We start from the raw sequence: 16,949 nt of genomic DNA on the forward strand, positions 1-16,949 counted from the left end.
AAGATACTTTAAGTGTTTTACAATAGAATATTCTACAGGGCCTCAGGGGCCAGTTGATGTGTTTTCCAGTGTCTATTCGGCTTAAACTAGTTTTTATCACGATATTAAGAAAGTAAGGGGTTAAGATGAGGTAAGACGTTGACATAAGTGAGTGTGTAATAAGTTTATGTCGTGCAACTCCCCCGTTAGTCTGTTATATGACTGTTTCTCTCAGTCTTATATAACGCAGCCCAGATAAGGTGATTGGGTCATTCAGAGTTCTGCGGCATTAAGCATCCTGTGAGTGTGTACTTTCGTGTGTGTGTCAGTGCACGTGGAGAAACATCACATGGAGCAGAGAAGAAAGATCCATGGACAAAGCATCACAGTATGATACAAATACAGCAAAGTAAATGATACTTAAGGGTATATATTCATGCCTGTGTCCATATGTGGCATGTATGCATTAAATACTGAGCTACCGACAGCACAGAGTACATGCTGCACAGATGGGAGACTGTGCTCACCACTAGAGGGCGCTCATCCTCTCTGAACTTTTGACTCCAGCTGCCGGGCATTCAGACAATATCACATCTGTTATTACATGACTCAGCTTTGATTAATTAGGCAAACACGATGGTACACACTGACTCCATGACCGCCCAAATGAGGACAGAGCCTCCGCCTGACTGTTACAGAGGCAAAGCAAACAGGGAGCGTGAAGAGATGCAAAATGACAAACTACGAAACAGAGTAGAAAGAGAGAAAAAGAGAGAGAGAGATGAGCACGTGGGAGGAGAAGGGAGAGGGGAACTGACAAGAGTGGTAATAGGTGAACATGTTGGCTTGATGCAGCTAGACGCTCAGAGATAAGCTGCTCCGACTGTGTGGATTAAAACACACAGCAGCTCTCTGTCTATCACAGCTGACTCCAGATCTCAGCTCCTTTTTGGATGAAGTTTGACAAAACAACAGCACAAAGATGTAGTAAAACTTCAAGGAGACACAAAACAGCTAGAAAGTAACGGAAACCACCACAAAGATGCTCAGGACTACAAAGAGACATGTCTCTATCACGCATGTGTCCCCTGACGTTTTATAATCCACCAGGCTCCTCCACTCTTCCCTCTCAGACCAAGGTCATGGCCTCGATTTTCTGTTGCCTTTTTGTTTTTTTTAGCCTTCAGGCATCTGCCACCATGAGCTGATCACAGGATGCTCACTTACTATCGGTGACCTTCATCTGAACTCACCTCACAGCTCCGAGGAGGCCACCGAGACAGCTAAATGTCAGACACGGGGTGAAAAAATGGCAGATTCTACTTTTTTGCATCCTTTGCTGCACTAGAGATGTTTTTAATGTCTTGACTCATATTATAAATCATGGTATTGTTTGAGGGCATCGTCCAATTTCCCCTTTAGCTATGTATCTGTCTGCATCGGTTAAAGCTTATGAGAATGTTCCTCTTTGCAACAGCGTGTCCAGATCGTGTTAAGGACTCAAAGTGCAACAAAAATATTTGTAGGACATTCCAGATGAGAGGTTCTGCCAGTTGCACACTGTAAAAATACAATATTTTATTCATGCTGCAAGATACAGTACACAGCATAGTACTTAGGTCTCATAGGTCTCATATTTGGATGATGTCCTGCGATCTCTTGGTGTGTTTCAGCTCAGTCAGACATTGAAAAGGAGGAAATTACAACTCTGAGCACTGGTTCTCTGCAGAATTTCAGTAATAACTTGAGTTGAACCTGTAACCTTTTTATAATTTTGCTAACTCCTATATATACTTTTCATCTTGCTCATTTAACTTCCGTACCTTGTGCCATGACTGCTGTGAATCTGATCTGCAACATGCTCTGACAACTGCTTGTAAAGGACTCAATCAGCCAATCATCTCAGTCACCATCAGCCTCTCTGCCAATAGGATAACACGGGACCCTCAGGGGGTGTGTCTCATTAGCTAGATTCCAGGACCTGGCTCGGGCCCACTGGAGGCACTCAGCTGGAAAGAATGCAGTCCAGAGGGGCATACATCAGCAGCAGCATCATCTGCTCTTCCTCGCTCGCTCTCCTCTCCCTTTTCAGGACAGGACAAAGGAGGTGAAGACGACAAACACACCGAAGCAGAAAACTGCCAGAGCCACTTTTAAATGATTTTTGATGAAAATCTTCAACAATCTTCTGTTTATTTATTAATTTTTTTAACTGTGTGAGTCAATCTTTAAAGATCAGCTGAATTCAAAGGCACATACATTGTGCTTTTATGGCCCTCCATCCTCCCTCTACAACTATTTCGGGTACAGGGCCGATGTGAAACCATCGGTAGTTTATGTAACTCGAGCGGTCTATCTAATTATGAAAGTCTTTTCTAAATGTACCCCCTGGAAGGTAGAAACAGAGAAGAGCTGATGTGAAACTCATTCGAAAGGTTCACTATTGATCTTTGACGGCCATGCAAATAGAGTACCTAGCTGTTTTCACCATCAGACAACACCTCATAGAGGTATCCGTTATTAACTGCAGGTAATGGAATTCTGGTTAATGGTTAATGCATACTACTACTTCTACTACTACTACTACTACTACTACTACTACTACTACTATACTTTATAAATGAGTTGTAAACTGGCAATGAGAACAAATCAAATCTTTTTGGCAGCCTAGAAAAATGCTGCATGACAAATAAAAATGAAATTCACTTTTAAATTTTAAAATTTAAAATTTACACAATAGCTGGGGAGATGCCTTTATATCTGATGAGATAGTTCGTTACACGATCTAGTGGCCACAAGACATATTTATTTATAATAAGAAATAAATGGCCTTTGTGCAAACCTTTGGTTCTGTCATGGTGATGTTAAATTGCAAATCCACATGTTGCCTGCATAAACTAATTTAGCACATCAACATTAAAAACAACACTAACATTTAAACAATAAACATTCTTGACCCTTGCTCAAGGGTCATGATACAGCCTGTCACAAACCTCAAATCAACTAGATGATGGGTTTTATACACTACAAACAGTTTCAAGTATCAATTTGAATCATCAATAAATACTAAAAACAATCTTAATCTCTCAATAGGTTTAAGGGAATTTCCTGTTGAAACAAAGGTTTATTGACTCTGCTGAAGGTTTTTCGCCAACCTGGCAACTAATTGCATCAATGAAGCAATTTATTAGCATTTATAAATATTCAAATGTATAAATCAAGATACTGAGTAAGTTTTCTTTTGTCAAAATCACCAAAAGTTGAAAAAGAAGTTTATCTATCATGAAATAAATCAGTTCGGTAAAAGCAAGATACACTTGATTAACACTTTGTCAAAATGACAACTCCCATCCAAGAAACATTTTTGTGTTGCGAATCAACCTCAAACACAATCATTATGTGTTTGATGACATTTCTGTTGCATGTTTTTTTTTTTGTAACGAAACCCATTTTTTCTGCCACCACCGCCCAAATGCACAATCAGAACATGATTTATCATAAACTAGTGCCGCGCTGCCATGCTAATTATGGTGTGTCAGAAATAAACCTGGAGTATTAAAGCCACTTCAATATTAATGGAGGTGTTAAAGCGGAATCACATGTATTTCCTTCCTGGGTCAAGTACTGAAAAGAAAAAACATTGTTGGAAAGACCATTATTCAAATGAGAGTGCACAGACCTTAACAGAAATCAGCCCAACCATTAACTTCTGTTTTAACACAGCCCAGTAATTTTGCTTCCAACATTTTGTCGACATGATTGACTGTGATGTTCATGTCTATTGTGGTGCATGTAAATGTGGCCCCATCCATATTTCCCAAAAAGCCTCATTCAGGACCTTAAAAGGCTCCAAATAAAGATAAATTAGGGTTACTATGTTGCCTTAATCTGAACTAATGCCAGCTAAAACCAAAATGAGTGCCCAAGAGTGCTTTAATCATTCACTCTGTGCAACATTCAGCATGACAATAATGTTATGGAGCAAGGATTCACCTTTGAACTCACAGATATAGTGGGGACTTTTCTTTCCCGCATGGCCTTGAATGGCAAAAGGAATTTGAGCAATGGCTATTGGGATCCAAGTTCACTTAAAAACACATTTTACATGCTTCTGCTTTTTAAATCATCACGCCCGAACCTTTCTAACCCCGGTGTTAATCTTGCAGATCGTCAGTTCATCTCATTGTGGTTCAGGAATGTGTTTTTCTGTAACACAAAAACAACTTATTAAAACGTCCTGTGGTTTAAATATTTTTTAAACATTCATATATTGGGAAATGTGTGTATTTGCTTTCTTTTGCAGAGTGTCATGATAACGCTGACTCTCACATCTGTACATTAGCTAAAAATGTCACCTTAGCCAGCACAGTTTACATCCTACTGTAGCTGTGTACAGCCACTAAGCAGTCTGGCACGTTCGCCAAAGCCCAAGGGTTCGGTGCAGAATAAAAAAATATTTGTGTGGAGGTGGTGAAGTGGTATTGGTCAGAAAACTAATAAGCAACTTTACAATCCTGTTGAATTACTCCTAATCACAAGCTTTTAAATTGCCAGATGAGGCTTATTAACCACTATCATCTCTGTATTTTAGCAACATTAGGTTAGTTTGGCACAAAGACTGGAAACAAGGAAGCAGCTTGCCCGTCTCTGGTTGAAATTGTTAACATCAGGCGACCAGCAGCTCTGCTCTGCAAGTTGAGAAATCCCATGCAAAGAAACAAAGCAACTTCACAAATCTGACAACACAGGCGCAGTATGCCGCAAAAGCAGAAAGCGACACACAACAAAGAAAATGTTTCAAACAAAAAACAGAAATACAGTTGAATATTTCTGAATATATTTCAGAAAATGAAGCTGACTTCAGGGGCTTCATGAGTCACTATGGCAACAAATCTGTCCATTACTTTTTACTGCTCTCCAGAAACTTTGCAGATTGTTGGGTCAGTTGCAGAAAACAGTAATTTCTGCAATTTCTGTGTTCCTTCATGTTTTCTGTATTTGTAGCACAGACAGTAGTTTAAATTGTCAAATAGTTGAAAACCGAACAATTTGTGGTTTCCATGCGTGCTGTAGTCACTTTGCTTAACTAGCCGTCTCTAGATGTCTGATTGTGTTTCATGAATTTCTCACGACATACTCAAAAGTTTTGTTTTGCAGTTTTGACAAGGTTGAACCTTCAAACAGCCTAAAGCATTTTAAAGTAAATTAATAAATATGGCTTTGAATTTTGCAGAAGACCATCAGGCGCTATGTAATTACGCACTTTATAATCAGTAAATCTGGTGTTGTGATATGATAAATGAGATATTTGCTAAATCTAAAGGTTTAAAAATGAAAAATGCCATTACTTATGTCATATTATGGCTGAGTTTGTGTTGGTTGCCTCATATCTTTAAAACATTATGCTAAAATATATGAAAATGATGTCTACATCAACTGAAATTTGACAGCTTTTTCCTTAATTTCTCCCCTAAGGCTTTGAAAACCGTTCCACCCTGCAGATGTGATCAAAGAAGCAGGGATCCGTCTTGACACAGCGCTCTCTCATCTTGCCTCTAAGAGCAGCTCACATTAAATGGACAGATTAAAAAACATTGCTGCCATGTTAGATATAGGCCGGCACTCACACTCCATAATTATTAGGCTGATGATTGCACACAAGTGTTTTTGGGTGGTGCATCTGGCTCCATGGATGATGGAAGTTGTTGTATGTATCCACTCGCTTTTTCAGGCTGTCAAAAATTGCATTCTGAAAAAGCCGTACTCCTCTCATCAAGAGTCATAATTTACTTGTCAAAGCAGGAGTCCTCTCAGCGTGCTGGAGGCTCCCTGGGGTTATAATTGCGAGACGGTATGGTTCTCCTGAAATGCCTCCAGTCATGATGGAGCACGGGCCTGCTAGTCAGGCTTTGTGTACTTTTTCTTTTAAAAGTAGCCATTTACACAGAAAATTGTAAAACACGGTTAAAAAAAAAAAGTCTGACTAGCTTCACTATACTTTCACCATCAACTCCTTGTCATCGGTGAATTTGAACACTGATTACTTTGGTGCTCACAGTCCTCCCTACACTGACACAAGGTCCCCACCTTGTGGAGAAACTGTGAACGTTTCTTTCTTTCATGAATGGTGACAGTTGAATTCAGTGACTCTTTGAAGCTGTGAATAAGTAACGATTGTTTAAATGAGTCTTACAGTTTCTCAGTTTTAAAAATACATGTACCTTATGTCTATATATATATTCCCATTTTCTGCTGTTGTATTCTTCTTTTTGACCAGTGAATATCACACTTTTTACACAGCTACATTTATTTGACAGCTACAGATACTGGTTAGTTTCACATTAAAAAAACATATAACATGCTTATAATACAATATTATTTTTTTACATTTATGACTCACATACGAAAACACTGCTCTGTGCTTTTTATACACTTCAAATCAGTAAACAGCAGTTCCATCGAAGAGTCACTATTCATCTGGACTTATTAAATGGCCCACAGGTTTAACAGTATTTAACTATGTTTCACAAAAAAGAGCAAATAATAAGAAACCAAACAAAAATAAATACAAATATATTTAGTGCAGAACTCTGATTTTTATCTTTTCTGCTGGGAACAACTAGATAAAATTCTCATATGTTTTCTTGCACCTGCAGCATTTTACCACTGTGATACAGTACATTAAGGATTTGAATAATATTTCACCAATAATTATATTTATTTAAAGATATACACATAATTTGGTGAAACATTCTTCTCTATGCTACACCAACACCTGCTCTCTGCTGTTCAAACCCATCATGTCCTCCATTTTCTCAAACAGTCCTTTAGTCATACAGTTGCTGCTCTTGCTGGTCAGGGCGTGGTACCTGCCCCCACATCTGTCTATGAGGGCCATTAATTCCCCGTTCCTCAGGATGTGCTGCTCTGCACTCACTCCTAAAGTCTCCGCCCATGTGAACAACACCAGGGTGCGCTGCCAGACCTCTTCTCCGAGCAAACCCATGTGCTCCTCCACCGCTCTCCTGTACTTCTGTGTGCAGTTTAAGAAGGCCGGCATGAGCAGGAGGACGACGTGAGGTCCTGGGTGACACCAGGAGACGCAGTCGAGAATGCTTTTCCTTTGGCCTGTGTTTGATGGGTCTGGTCCGTCCCGCCACCTCAAACCAAGCGGCTCTCCAACTGCAATGCGTCTCCCAGCTATATGACCTCTCCAAGACCTGAAGGTAGAGCCATCAGGTTCGGATGCTTCTCCACCCAGGATGGTGACGCCTGCTGGGGCGCGAGAAGACCAAGACTCCCCTAACACGACCACCTTCAGATCTGATCCAGGAGACACTCTGTTGTTCGAGTTCCTGTGACCCTGACTCTGAGCAAACAGCCTCTCCACATCCTCTCTACCTTCTTTCCTCTTCACTTTGACCCCTCTTCCTCTCATCCCTTCCCTTTCCTCAGCCATATCTTCTTCTTGTAGTGTTTCAAGATGACAGTTATTGCGCTCTGCAGCTGACAAGGCTGTTTTCGTAGTCTGATCCTCCCTATCCTTTATGGTTTCCCTTTCCCTTCTCTCACTGACCTCTTGGTGCATTAGATGGAAAACGTCGTCTGAACTCTCGACCGCAGCTTCTAGACTGAGCGGGTTCACTTCACGAACCCTCGTGTTGTTGTCAACTTCTTGTTGACCTAAACCTTTTTGCTCTCTTTTACGCAATTCGGCCTCTCGCGCTTCAAGGCTCTCCTCCCATTTGGTCAGTTTTTTAAGTGAGAGCTTTAAACTTCTTTCTTTGTTGTGAAGTTCTTCCCTCAGCAAAGCCAAATCTCTCCTCATCTCATCCAGCTGCTGAGCAGTGTGCTCATTTCGCAGCTGCAACTCGGACTTAAAGCTGAGCAGCTCCTGCTCTTCATTTTTCAAGCAGTACTCCCTGTCTTTGAGCTCTTTGCCTTGATCTTTCAGCCCTTTTACCTTCTTCTGAAGATCTTGGCCGTGAGAGCTCAGCAGCCTCTGTTGGTCCTCCAGAGCTTTAAGCAAACTATCTAACTCCCTTTCCTTCCTTTCCATACTTTGAGCTTTTACTTTCACTTCTTGCTCGTATTTGTCCTCTTGCTCTTTTTGCTGTATCTCTAGACTTGCTTCCAATTTTCTCAGTTCTTGTTCCCTACTTTCAATGTTTCCCTCTTTTACATGAAGCTCTTCCTCTTTTGCATCCAGTTCGAGTTCTCTTTTGCTCAGCGCTTCCCTGTTTCTTCGAAGCTCCTGTTCCCTATGTCCTACTTCTTTTTCCCTTTTTAAGAATTTCTCTTCCATCTCTTCATCCTTGAGTCTGAATTCATTTAGTTTCTCATTCAGCTGGGTCTCATAGTGCTCTCTCAGCTCACTCATCCTCCTTTCTGCCTCATCCTCTCTCTCTTTAATCATTTCTAACTCTACTCCTAGCTTGTCATTTGCCTCTTTTAATGCCCTCACCTCCAGACTTTTCTCCTCAAGAATACGTCGGATTTCAGATTCTTTGCTCTTTACCTGCTCTTCACGTTCCCTGAGTTGCTTCCTAACTTCTTCCTCACTGTCCTTCTTCAGCTCCTCATACTTTATTTTGAGATTTTCCATCTCCTTTGTAATTTTCTCACTCTGCTGCTGCAGCTCCTCTACTCTTTCTTGACTTTCCTTGTACTTCTCGGTGACGTCCAAAATACGTTCCTCCAGACGACTTATGGCGTCGTCCTTATCCTTTGCAGTTGATTCTAGGTTCTCGCTCCTTCTCGTAATCTCCTTTTCATACTCCCGAATCATGTTTGCCATTTCCTTTTCCATCTTGCTGGTGAGCTCCTTCAGTTCTGACTTCGTTTGCTCCATTGTTAGTCTCAGCTGAGCAATCTCCTTTTCGTTTTCTCTGTCTCTCTGTCTCAGGTGGTCGAGCTCCTCTTCTTTCTCCTGCAGCTTTTCCATCATTTCAGCATCTTTGCTCCTCTCCTGCTCTGCGTGACGCTGCTGTACCTCGATGATCCAGGACGTCTGGTTTTGATTGCTTTCTTTCAGGTTTTCAATTTCTTTTAAGTGGTTTGCACAGGTCTTTTTTGCCTCTTCAATCTCACTGTCTCTCTGTGCAAGAAGACATTGAGTTTGTGTTATTTCTTTTGTTTTCTTTTCAATAATTTCCATCAGTCTGCTTGTCTCCCTTTCTCCCTCCTCGTCCCTCTTCTTCTGCTCTTCCTTCCATCTTGTCTCCCTGGAGTCGGCCTGCTGTTGAATCCTTTCTATCTCTGTTTCCTTTTCCTTTACCTTTCTCTCCATCTCGTCTAAGAGCTGTTGTTTCGTCTCCTCCATCTCTCTCTCTCTGTCTTGCAGCCGTTGCTCTGCCTCCTTCTTTTGGTTTAGAATGATTTCCCCTCTCTCTTCTTCTTTTCTTTGCAGGATGTCGTCGATATCCTTCACGTGTTGCTGCAGCTTTTCTATCACTTGCTCTTTTTCTCCCAGCTTTTGCTCCATCTGTCTCTTGTGATTTAGCCGATCTCGTTCTCTTTCCTCCTCTGTCTGTCGAAGGGTTTTTTCAAGTTGTTTTAATTGTTCTTTTAACTCTTCTACTTCTCGTTCTTTCCCTTCAAGCATTTGCTCCATTTCTTTCTTGTAGTTAAAAAGCTCTTGTTCTTTCTTTTCTTTTTGTTGTAGTTGTTCCTTCATTTCTTCAACATTTAGTTTCATCTTATTCACTTCTATTTCCTTTTCTTCCAGTCTTTGATCTGTTTCTTTTTTGTAATTTGAATGATCTATTTCTTTCTCTTCCTTGTGTTGCAGTATTTTGTGAAGGTGTTCGACTTTCAGTTTCATTTCCTCGATCTCCTTTTCCTTTTCATTCACCCTTTCCTCCATCACTTTCTTGCATCTTTCTTTTTCCTTCTCACTTTCTTGTGTTTTTTCCTCCATTTCTTTGATGTGCTGACTTTTTAACGCTTCTGTTCTCTCTTGCAACTTTTCCAGATTGTATTTTTCATTATTTTGATGAATCTCTTCCTTCTCTCTTTCATGTTCTAGCATGTTTTCTGTGATTTGAGCAGCATACTTTTGCTCTAACTCTTTTATCTCGGTTTGCCTTTCTTCCAGTTGTTTTTTCATTTCTTTTGCAAACTGTTCTTCCATCTCCAGTCTTTCATGCTCTATAACTCTTATTTTTTCACTGTACTCTTGTTGTACCTTTTCTGTATCTTCCTCCTTCTCTTTCACTGTTCGCTCTATTTCTTTTTGGTACTCCACCTTCCTCGCCTCCATCAGTTTTTCCATTTCATGGTTTTTTCTTGCCAGTTCTTCCTGATGCTGGAGTCTTAATGCTTCTATGTGTTTTTCTTTTTCTTCCATCTTCTGTGTCAATTCTTTTTTATGCTCTAGATGAATCATTTCCTGGTCTTTTTCATTTCCTAACATTGTTTCTTCTATTTTAGAAAGGTACTTGTGTTCTAACTCTGCTATGTTTTTCTTTTCTGTTTGCACTTGTTTTTCAGTTTCTGTCAGTTGTTCTTTAAGCTTTGAAATCTCGCTTTGTTTTTCTTGCTCTAAGTTTGTTAATTCAGTAGCATATTGTTGTTTGATCTTTTCTATATCATCTGCTTTTTCTCTTAACAGCTGATCCATTTTTTCTTGCTGCTGAACTTTCATCATCTCCATCATTTTTTCGGTTTCTCTGATTTTCCTGTTCATTTCCTCCTCCTGCTGCAGTTGCATATCTTGAATGTCTTGCATTTTTCCCTCCATCTCTTTCTTATGTTGTGATTTTATGCATTCAATTTGCCTCTCCATATCTCTTTCATATTGCTTTAAATTTGTGAGACTTTTCTGCTTTTCTTCTGACGCTTTATTTCTCATTTCTTGTTGCTCTTTGTCTTTTTCAAGCAGTTTTATTTCCAACTCTTGTTTTAGTTTTTGTTCCATCTCTATTATCTCCCGGGCTTTTTCTAGTTCTTTTTTCTCAAGAACAGCTTCATAGTGTCTTTTGGTCTCATCGATTTCCACTTTTAAAGAATCACCTTTTTCAATCCACTCTGCTTTCTCTTTCTTGAGCAGCTCTATAGTTTCCTTTAATTTCTCAAATTGTCCCTTCCACTCAAGTTTCTGCACTCTCACGGCATCCTCCCTCTGTTTTCTCTCATGTTCATTTTCTACACAAGCACGTTCAAGGTCGAGCAACTTGAGCTGCTGCTCGTCAGTTCTTTCTTTCAGCTCTTCAATCTCTCTCTCTTTTAGCTCCAGGTTGAGCATCGCCTCATCCCCTTCTCTTTTACTTTGGTTTAGTGCGACATGGATTCTGTGATTTTCTATAGTTAGATCCTGAATCTCTCTCTCTTTGTCCTCTGTCAGCCATCTCATTCTTTCCTCAAGTTCCCCAAAGTCATTCTTCCTTTCCCCGCTCCGCCTGTCCTCATCCTCCTCTTCTTCCCTTTGAATGTCTGCCTTCCCGGGTGATTTCACCTTTTTTTTCCTATCAAAAAACCACCTAATGCTTTTCATCTCCCTGTCTCTCATATTCTTCAACTCCACCTCCTGACGAAGCATCTTATCTCCGATCTCCTTCAGGCGCTGGTTGAACTTTTCATTCCTTTGTTGGCTCAGACTCAGGACCTCATGAATCAGACTGGAAAAAGCCTCACACCTGTTTCTTGACAACATCTTTTCCACCTTCTCCAGCAGCTCTGTCACTTGTGCGGAGTCTCCACATCCTCTTCCCACATTTACGTTGCTGATGACATGGTACCTGCCCCTGCACTTCTCCAGGAGTTGCTGCAGGTCCCTGCCCCCACCCTGGATGTGCTGCTCAATATCCACCCCCTCTCGAAGTTGGTCACCGTGAGTGAACAGCAAGATCGTGTGCCTCCATACGCCCTCACCCAAAAGCTCCAGGTGTTCTCGTACATGTCCTGCCCTCACCAGTGTGTCCACCCTCAGAGTAAGCAGGAGTGCATGGGGCCCTGGAGGACACATGGACACACTACCTACAATCTCCCTCTTTACTCTCTCTGGTGTAGCTCCTGCCACCCCTGCTTCCCAACCTGGTGTGTCCACCACAGTCACCAGCCTCATGGCCACCTCCGCTTGCTGACGGATGCACTCCTCTGTTACAGCTCCGGCTTGGAAGAAGCTAGTTTTGCTGAGGATAGTATTTCCAGCAGAACTCTTTCCAGTTTCCCGCTCGCCCAGGAGAACCAGTCTGACCTCAGGTAGGCGTCGGACTGTCTTGGAGAAGGACTGATGTGCATCCAGCCCTGAGCCATGAGGACCCTCATCTGACCCGGAGATAGGCACAGATTTTCAGTAAAACAGTGAAACAACAGTAACCATTTACTTTACATAGAATATAGATAATAAGTTTTATGAAGAAGATATTATATTTATCTGGAGCTACAGTGTATGTTCCAGAATAACGTTAGGGTGGTAAAACGTCCTCAAAACAAACCACCACTTAAGAACATTTATTTGGGCTAACTATACTGGCAAACTATTTACAGCTTCAGCCAAAACAAAGCAACATTAGCACCATCTAGGTGTTGTGTTTCTAGCTGCCTGATGAGTATAAATTTATTATTCACTCTTTTATAGCTCTGTTTTGACACCATTTCACCAACTTTTGAGTTGTGAAATGGTGTTCGTTTGACTAGCAACGCAGCAAACAGCAACACAGCAACATTACTCATATTTCTTGCCACCTCTTGAAATCCAGTTAGCTCTCTTTTGGTTTTTAACAGTGTACAAAGAACAAACTCTGAGCTCATATCTGCTTTGTCCGATGTTTAATGAGGATGCTAGGCAGGTAGTGTTTTGTTTTAGCAGTGCATTAATCTACATTTAATAAAATAATTAAAACAAAACGATGCAATGTCTTAGGCTAAATATATGTCTTAGAATATGAGGCACCAAACAATGTATGTGGCTTATGATAAAAAGTGATTGAGAAGACTGATGAACTCACTCATTAGAGCAGCTTTGATGATCCCTCTCTGCATCTGTGTCTCCATCTGCCTTTGTTTCTTCCTCCTCTCCCTGGCTCTCCTCTTCCCATCAGCCTCCAGACCCAAGACAACTGTATTATCCATCTCTAAATGATTTCCTCCCCCCTTCCTCCCTGCCACCAGCTGGTCCACCTTCCTTAACAGCTCTTTAACCTGTGTCTCATCTCCTTTACTCCGATTGTTCACAACATGATATCTGTTCCCACACTTCTGGAGGAGTCTCTGCAGTGCCGGGCCGCTCGACAGGATTCGTTGCTCTATGGACAACAGGCCCAGCTCATCTCCTCTGGTGAACAGCAGCATGGTATGCTCCCACACGTCTTTTCCCAGTGGTTCTAGATGTTCCTCTATCTCCTGGATATAGTTCTCTGTCACTGAAGCACAGGAACGAATCACCAACAGCACTGCGTGAGGTCCAGGAGGACAAATCGACACACTCCGTAATGTTTCTCTCCGGACCCAGTTAGGGGTGCTGTTGAGTGGGTAGTACCACTCCCACCCAGGTGTGTCCACCACCGTGACTTTTCTACCTGACACATCAGCTCGCCTTTTCACGCACTCCTCTGTCGGCTTCCCACTCTCAAACCCCCCTGCTCCTCCCAGGATGGTGTTACCAGCGGCACTCTTCCCGGCTCCTTTCCTTCCCAGGAGGACCAGTCTAAGTTCTGAGACAACAGGAGGAGCTCTGTGAGAGGCAGGGGGTCTTTGGGCATGCATGGCAGCCTGCAGGCTCTCATCTGTGAAGAAAGGGAGAAGTACTTCCTCAGTGCACCGTACTGGGTAAGCTGAATGACACAAAGCACAGACATGTGACAGTCATTAGTTAAAAAGCTTTGTTCTTGAGTTTATATTTTGTCATTGTTTTACTTCAAAAAATACAGTTGCATTGTTGTACTTCACTTGCACATGATGTGTTTTTAGGAAACACCTAAAAATACAGCAAAATTACAGTTTGCTGTTAAAAAGTACTAACTTCTATCACCCACTTTGCTTCAACCTTAAACTAGATGCCTTTTTACACAGTTATTTTCTATTTGTACAACTTAAATAAAGACAGAAATAAAGAATTCAACAACAGACTCACCACCATTCGTCACACTTCTTAGACTGCAGTTCTCATCTGTCGTGTCCATCACCTCTACGTCCACTTACTTCCTCTTGACCTCCCTCTTCCTCTTTTTGGTTCCTGTGTGTCTTTTACAGGAAGAGTTTCTTCACAGCCATTGCAAAAGAGAAGGTTGTTAATTGATCGACAACGAAGATTCGTACTGCTGAACACACAGCGTGGAAGCCTTTTTGTGTCACGTGACCAACCTGTGGTTTTCTCAGTTAAGATGACAGGAAGTCGAATGATGGCACGATCAGCTTTTGTGACACATTAACATGCATGTTTGCAAAACACATACAGAACACACACTGCTGCACACATGCATAATGCATGCAGTTGCAAGGAATCATCCATGTTTGCTGTGTACATAAACTCTTTTGACTTTTCATTCTTTCCGTGACACACATGCAGACTTCGTGACGATAGCTGCAGAGCGTATAACTGTCATGTGGTTAATGTGGGGCACTTCTGTTTCCTTTACCCATAATCAAGTGCTACAGAGCTAGCTTGGCCTTCCTAACTCTAACAATGTTCTATATGTACTTTAAAGGTGTAAGAGCAGGCAGTAGTTTGTTTTACAAACTACAAATTATGATATAGTTTGATCTAATCTAATCTTTACATCAGCGATTCAATATGCAAAATCTTTACTTTTGGCATCAAAAATCCTTAAATGACACAAAAAAATTATAACTAGTATCTAGAGATCCACCTAAAGAGTGTTTAAAATGATCCAGCCCAGTATTTGCTTTTCATTTATCCCATGAACTTTATTATTGTATACGTGGTGTTTTTGTTTTGCACACTTCAACCTCTGTTAGGCTGTGATTCGTCATTATCTAAAATAGAGATACATTTATTTTCTAACAGTCGCTGTATTGTGTGAGCAGCCAGTATCCCGTCATCATGCCTGTGGTCAGAGCCGCCCGCTTGTCACTGCACCTTGGCTGTGTGGCGTCCCTGGCTGCATGTATGGTACAACATGTTCTCATGACCAGCCCAGAGAGCACCATGAAAACATACACACACACATTAGATCATGTCCTTTATGATTCACCCTTTCCTGAAGCACCAGTCAGGGTTAATAAAAACAAACCCTGTTTATGGAAAGGACTGAATCAGCCGTATTGATTTGGCGCCATTAACCCGAGCGGAGTTGTTTTGAGGTCTGTTAAGTGTTGGGTGAATATTAGCATGATGGATGCCTTTTTTACATGTGTGCTGCTTTTTCTAAATGTCAAATGAATTACTTTTTATTGGAACTCCCTGCAGCAGCAGCAGCAGCAGCAGCACTTCTCTTCAAATATGGCTGCCTGGCATCTAAAAGACTCCATATTGTGAATAAAAAGCAGCTCCAGAAATCCAAACATTAATGCTGAAGTTCTTCTTCCTAATGTAAAACATAAATCTGTATCGGCATCGGCTGATTAGTGTGTCCCTGAATCAAGAATTTAAGTGCTGGTGGTGGAAATGGGAAACAAGCAGTGATGTTTTGTCTTTGTTATTTTATTCTGCTCGAGTATTTTTATTTTTTTTTATACAGTAAAGTTTTGACTAGATCCAAACCATTAGCAGCACACATCTCTCTGATTTAGGGGAAAATTATATTACTGTTTTTATATATTCATGATTTGAGTCGGATTGGTGGAAATTCTTTCTCATGGTTCAACCAAACAAATGAATAAAAAGGAAATTTATCCACGAGGGAAGTTTCTGCTCTGGCTTTTCAGCAGAGTAACTTTTTGCATCTATTATTTAGTTTGGACTAATTTCTTGCTCCTTATTACTTACTACACTTCCAAATGGAAAAACAGTACTGGATGCTGAAGTGAATGCAGAACGTTGACAGTACATATTACTTTTTCTATGTTCCTGTATGTTGTTGATATTTGTGCGGTGCTCACTGTTCACACCAGAAAACTCTGAATTTCTTGTACTTGGTACTTGGTGAAAGCCACCCATCCTTTACACAACGTCACACCCCACTGCAGTTTATTTGTCTTGTATTCAACGTAGGTAAAAGCCTTCTGTTTTGTCTTTTCTGTGTTTACTGTCACATCCTACTTTGTTGTGCTGTAGCCTGCAAAGTCTACACCTAAGTCATTATGAACAACATGAATTTGTAGCTGTATTTTTGTTAGAAAATGAATGAATTCATCCTCATAATTATTTTGTATCTAGCTTTATTTCATTGTGGCTCATTGATTGATTGTGCCTTACCAAGATCCGATTACAATTCCTCAATGAAATAGTAATTTAAATCCAATGATCACTTCTCTTTATTATCATTTGTGCCTAAACTTAACCAGCTTCAACCATAGTCACATCATTAACCTGATTTGTTTTTGATGTCTTTGATTCACACCTTGAATTAGAAAATGCTTCTGTGTTGTTCTGGAGTGCACAAACAAGCTAATTTGGAGGTCTTGCATAACTGGCTATTTACTGAGGACGAAAACGTAAAATCTAAGAAATAAGAGAAGCACAAATAGTAAAACCACACGGCTGCAGTAAGCTACCAGTGAAAATAACACAAACCAAAATACACTTCAAATAAAAATGCCACAATAGTCAATATGCCACCAGGAACTACACTACCATCAAAGCTGAATGAAGATCCAGCACATCGACCACACCTGTGACCAAACGGACAGATTTAAACCCTAAAATGAGCAACGCTGCAAAGAATGCAAAGATAAATAATATTTAAATCAACAATACTGATACAAACATATTTAAATAGACATTAAGCAGCACTCTGTGACCATGCTGTTACAAATAGAGTGCAAGATAAATATGAATTATAATAACAATGCTAAATTTAATCATTACACACAGTGCACCTGGCAGCAGGGAGCTGCCTTATTTAAAC

At 40.8% G+C, this 16,949-nt stretch overlaps 1 protein-coding gene across 2 annotated transcripts; it reads right to left on the bottom strand.

The window, feature by feature from the left end:
* Positions 1 to 6,227: 6,227 nt before the first annotated feature.
* Positions 6,228 to 14,251, bottom strand: si:dkey-185m8.2 (trichohyalin). Of its 2 annotated transcripts, none has more exons than XM_026353036.2 (3): positions 14,054 to 14,251; positions 12,930 to 13,706; positions 6,228 to 12,246 (listed from the first exon to the last, which is right to left on the bottom strand). In XM_026353036.2, exons 1-3 carry the CDS (start codon positions 14,100 to 14,102, stop codon positions 6,743 to 6,745), a joined length of 6,330 nt encoding a protein of 2,109 aa, XP_026208821.1. In that variant the 5' UTR covers positions 14,103 to 14,251; the 3' UTR covers positions 6,228 to 6,742. The 2 variants fall into 2 exon arrangements, with proteins under 2 accessions (XP_026208821.1, XP_026208820.1); XM_026353035.2 differs by having other exon boundaries at positions 12,930 to 13,754.
* Between the last annotated feature and the right edge of the window lie 2,698 nt (positions 14,252 to 16,949).

Source organism: Anabas testudineus, chromosome 18 (genome assembly GCF_900324465.2).
Source record: "Anabas testudineus chromosome 18, fAnaTes1.2, whole genome shotgun sequence".
Taxonomy (NCBI): domain Eukaryota; kingdom Metazoa; phylum Chordata; class Actinopteri; order Anabantiformes; family Anabantidae; genus Anabas; species Anabas testudineus.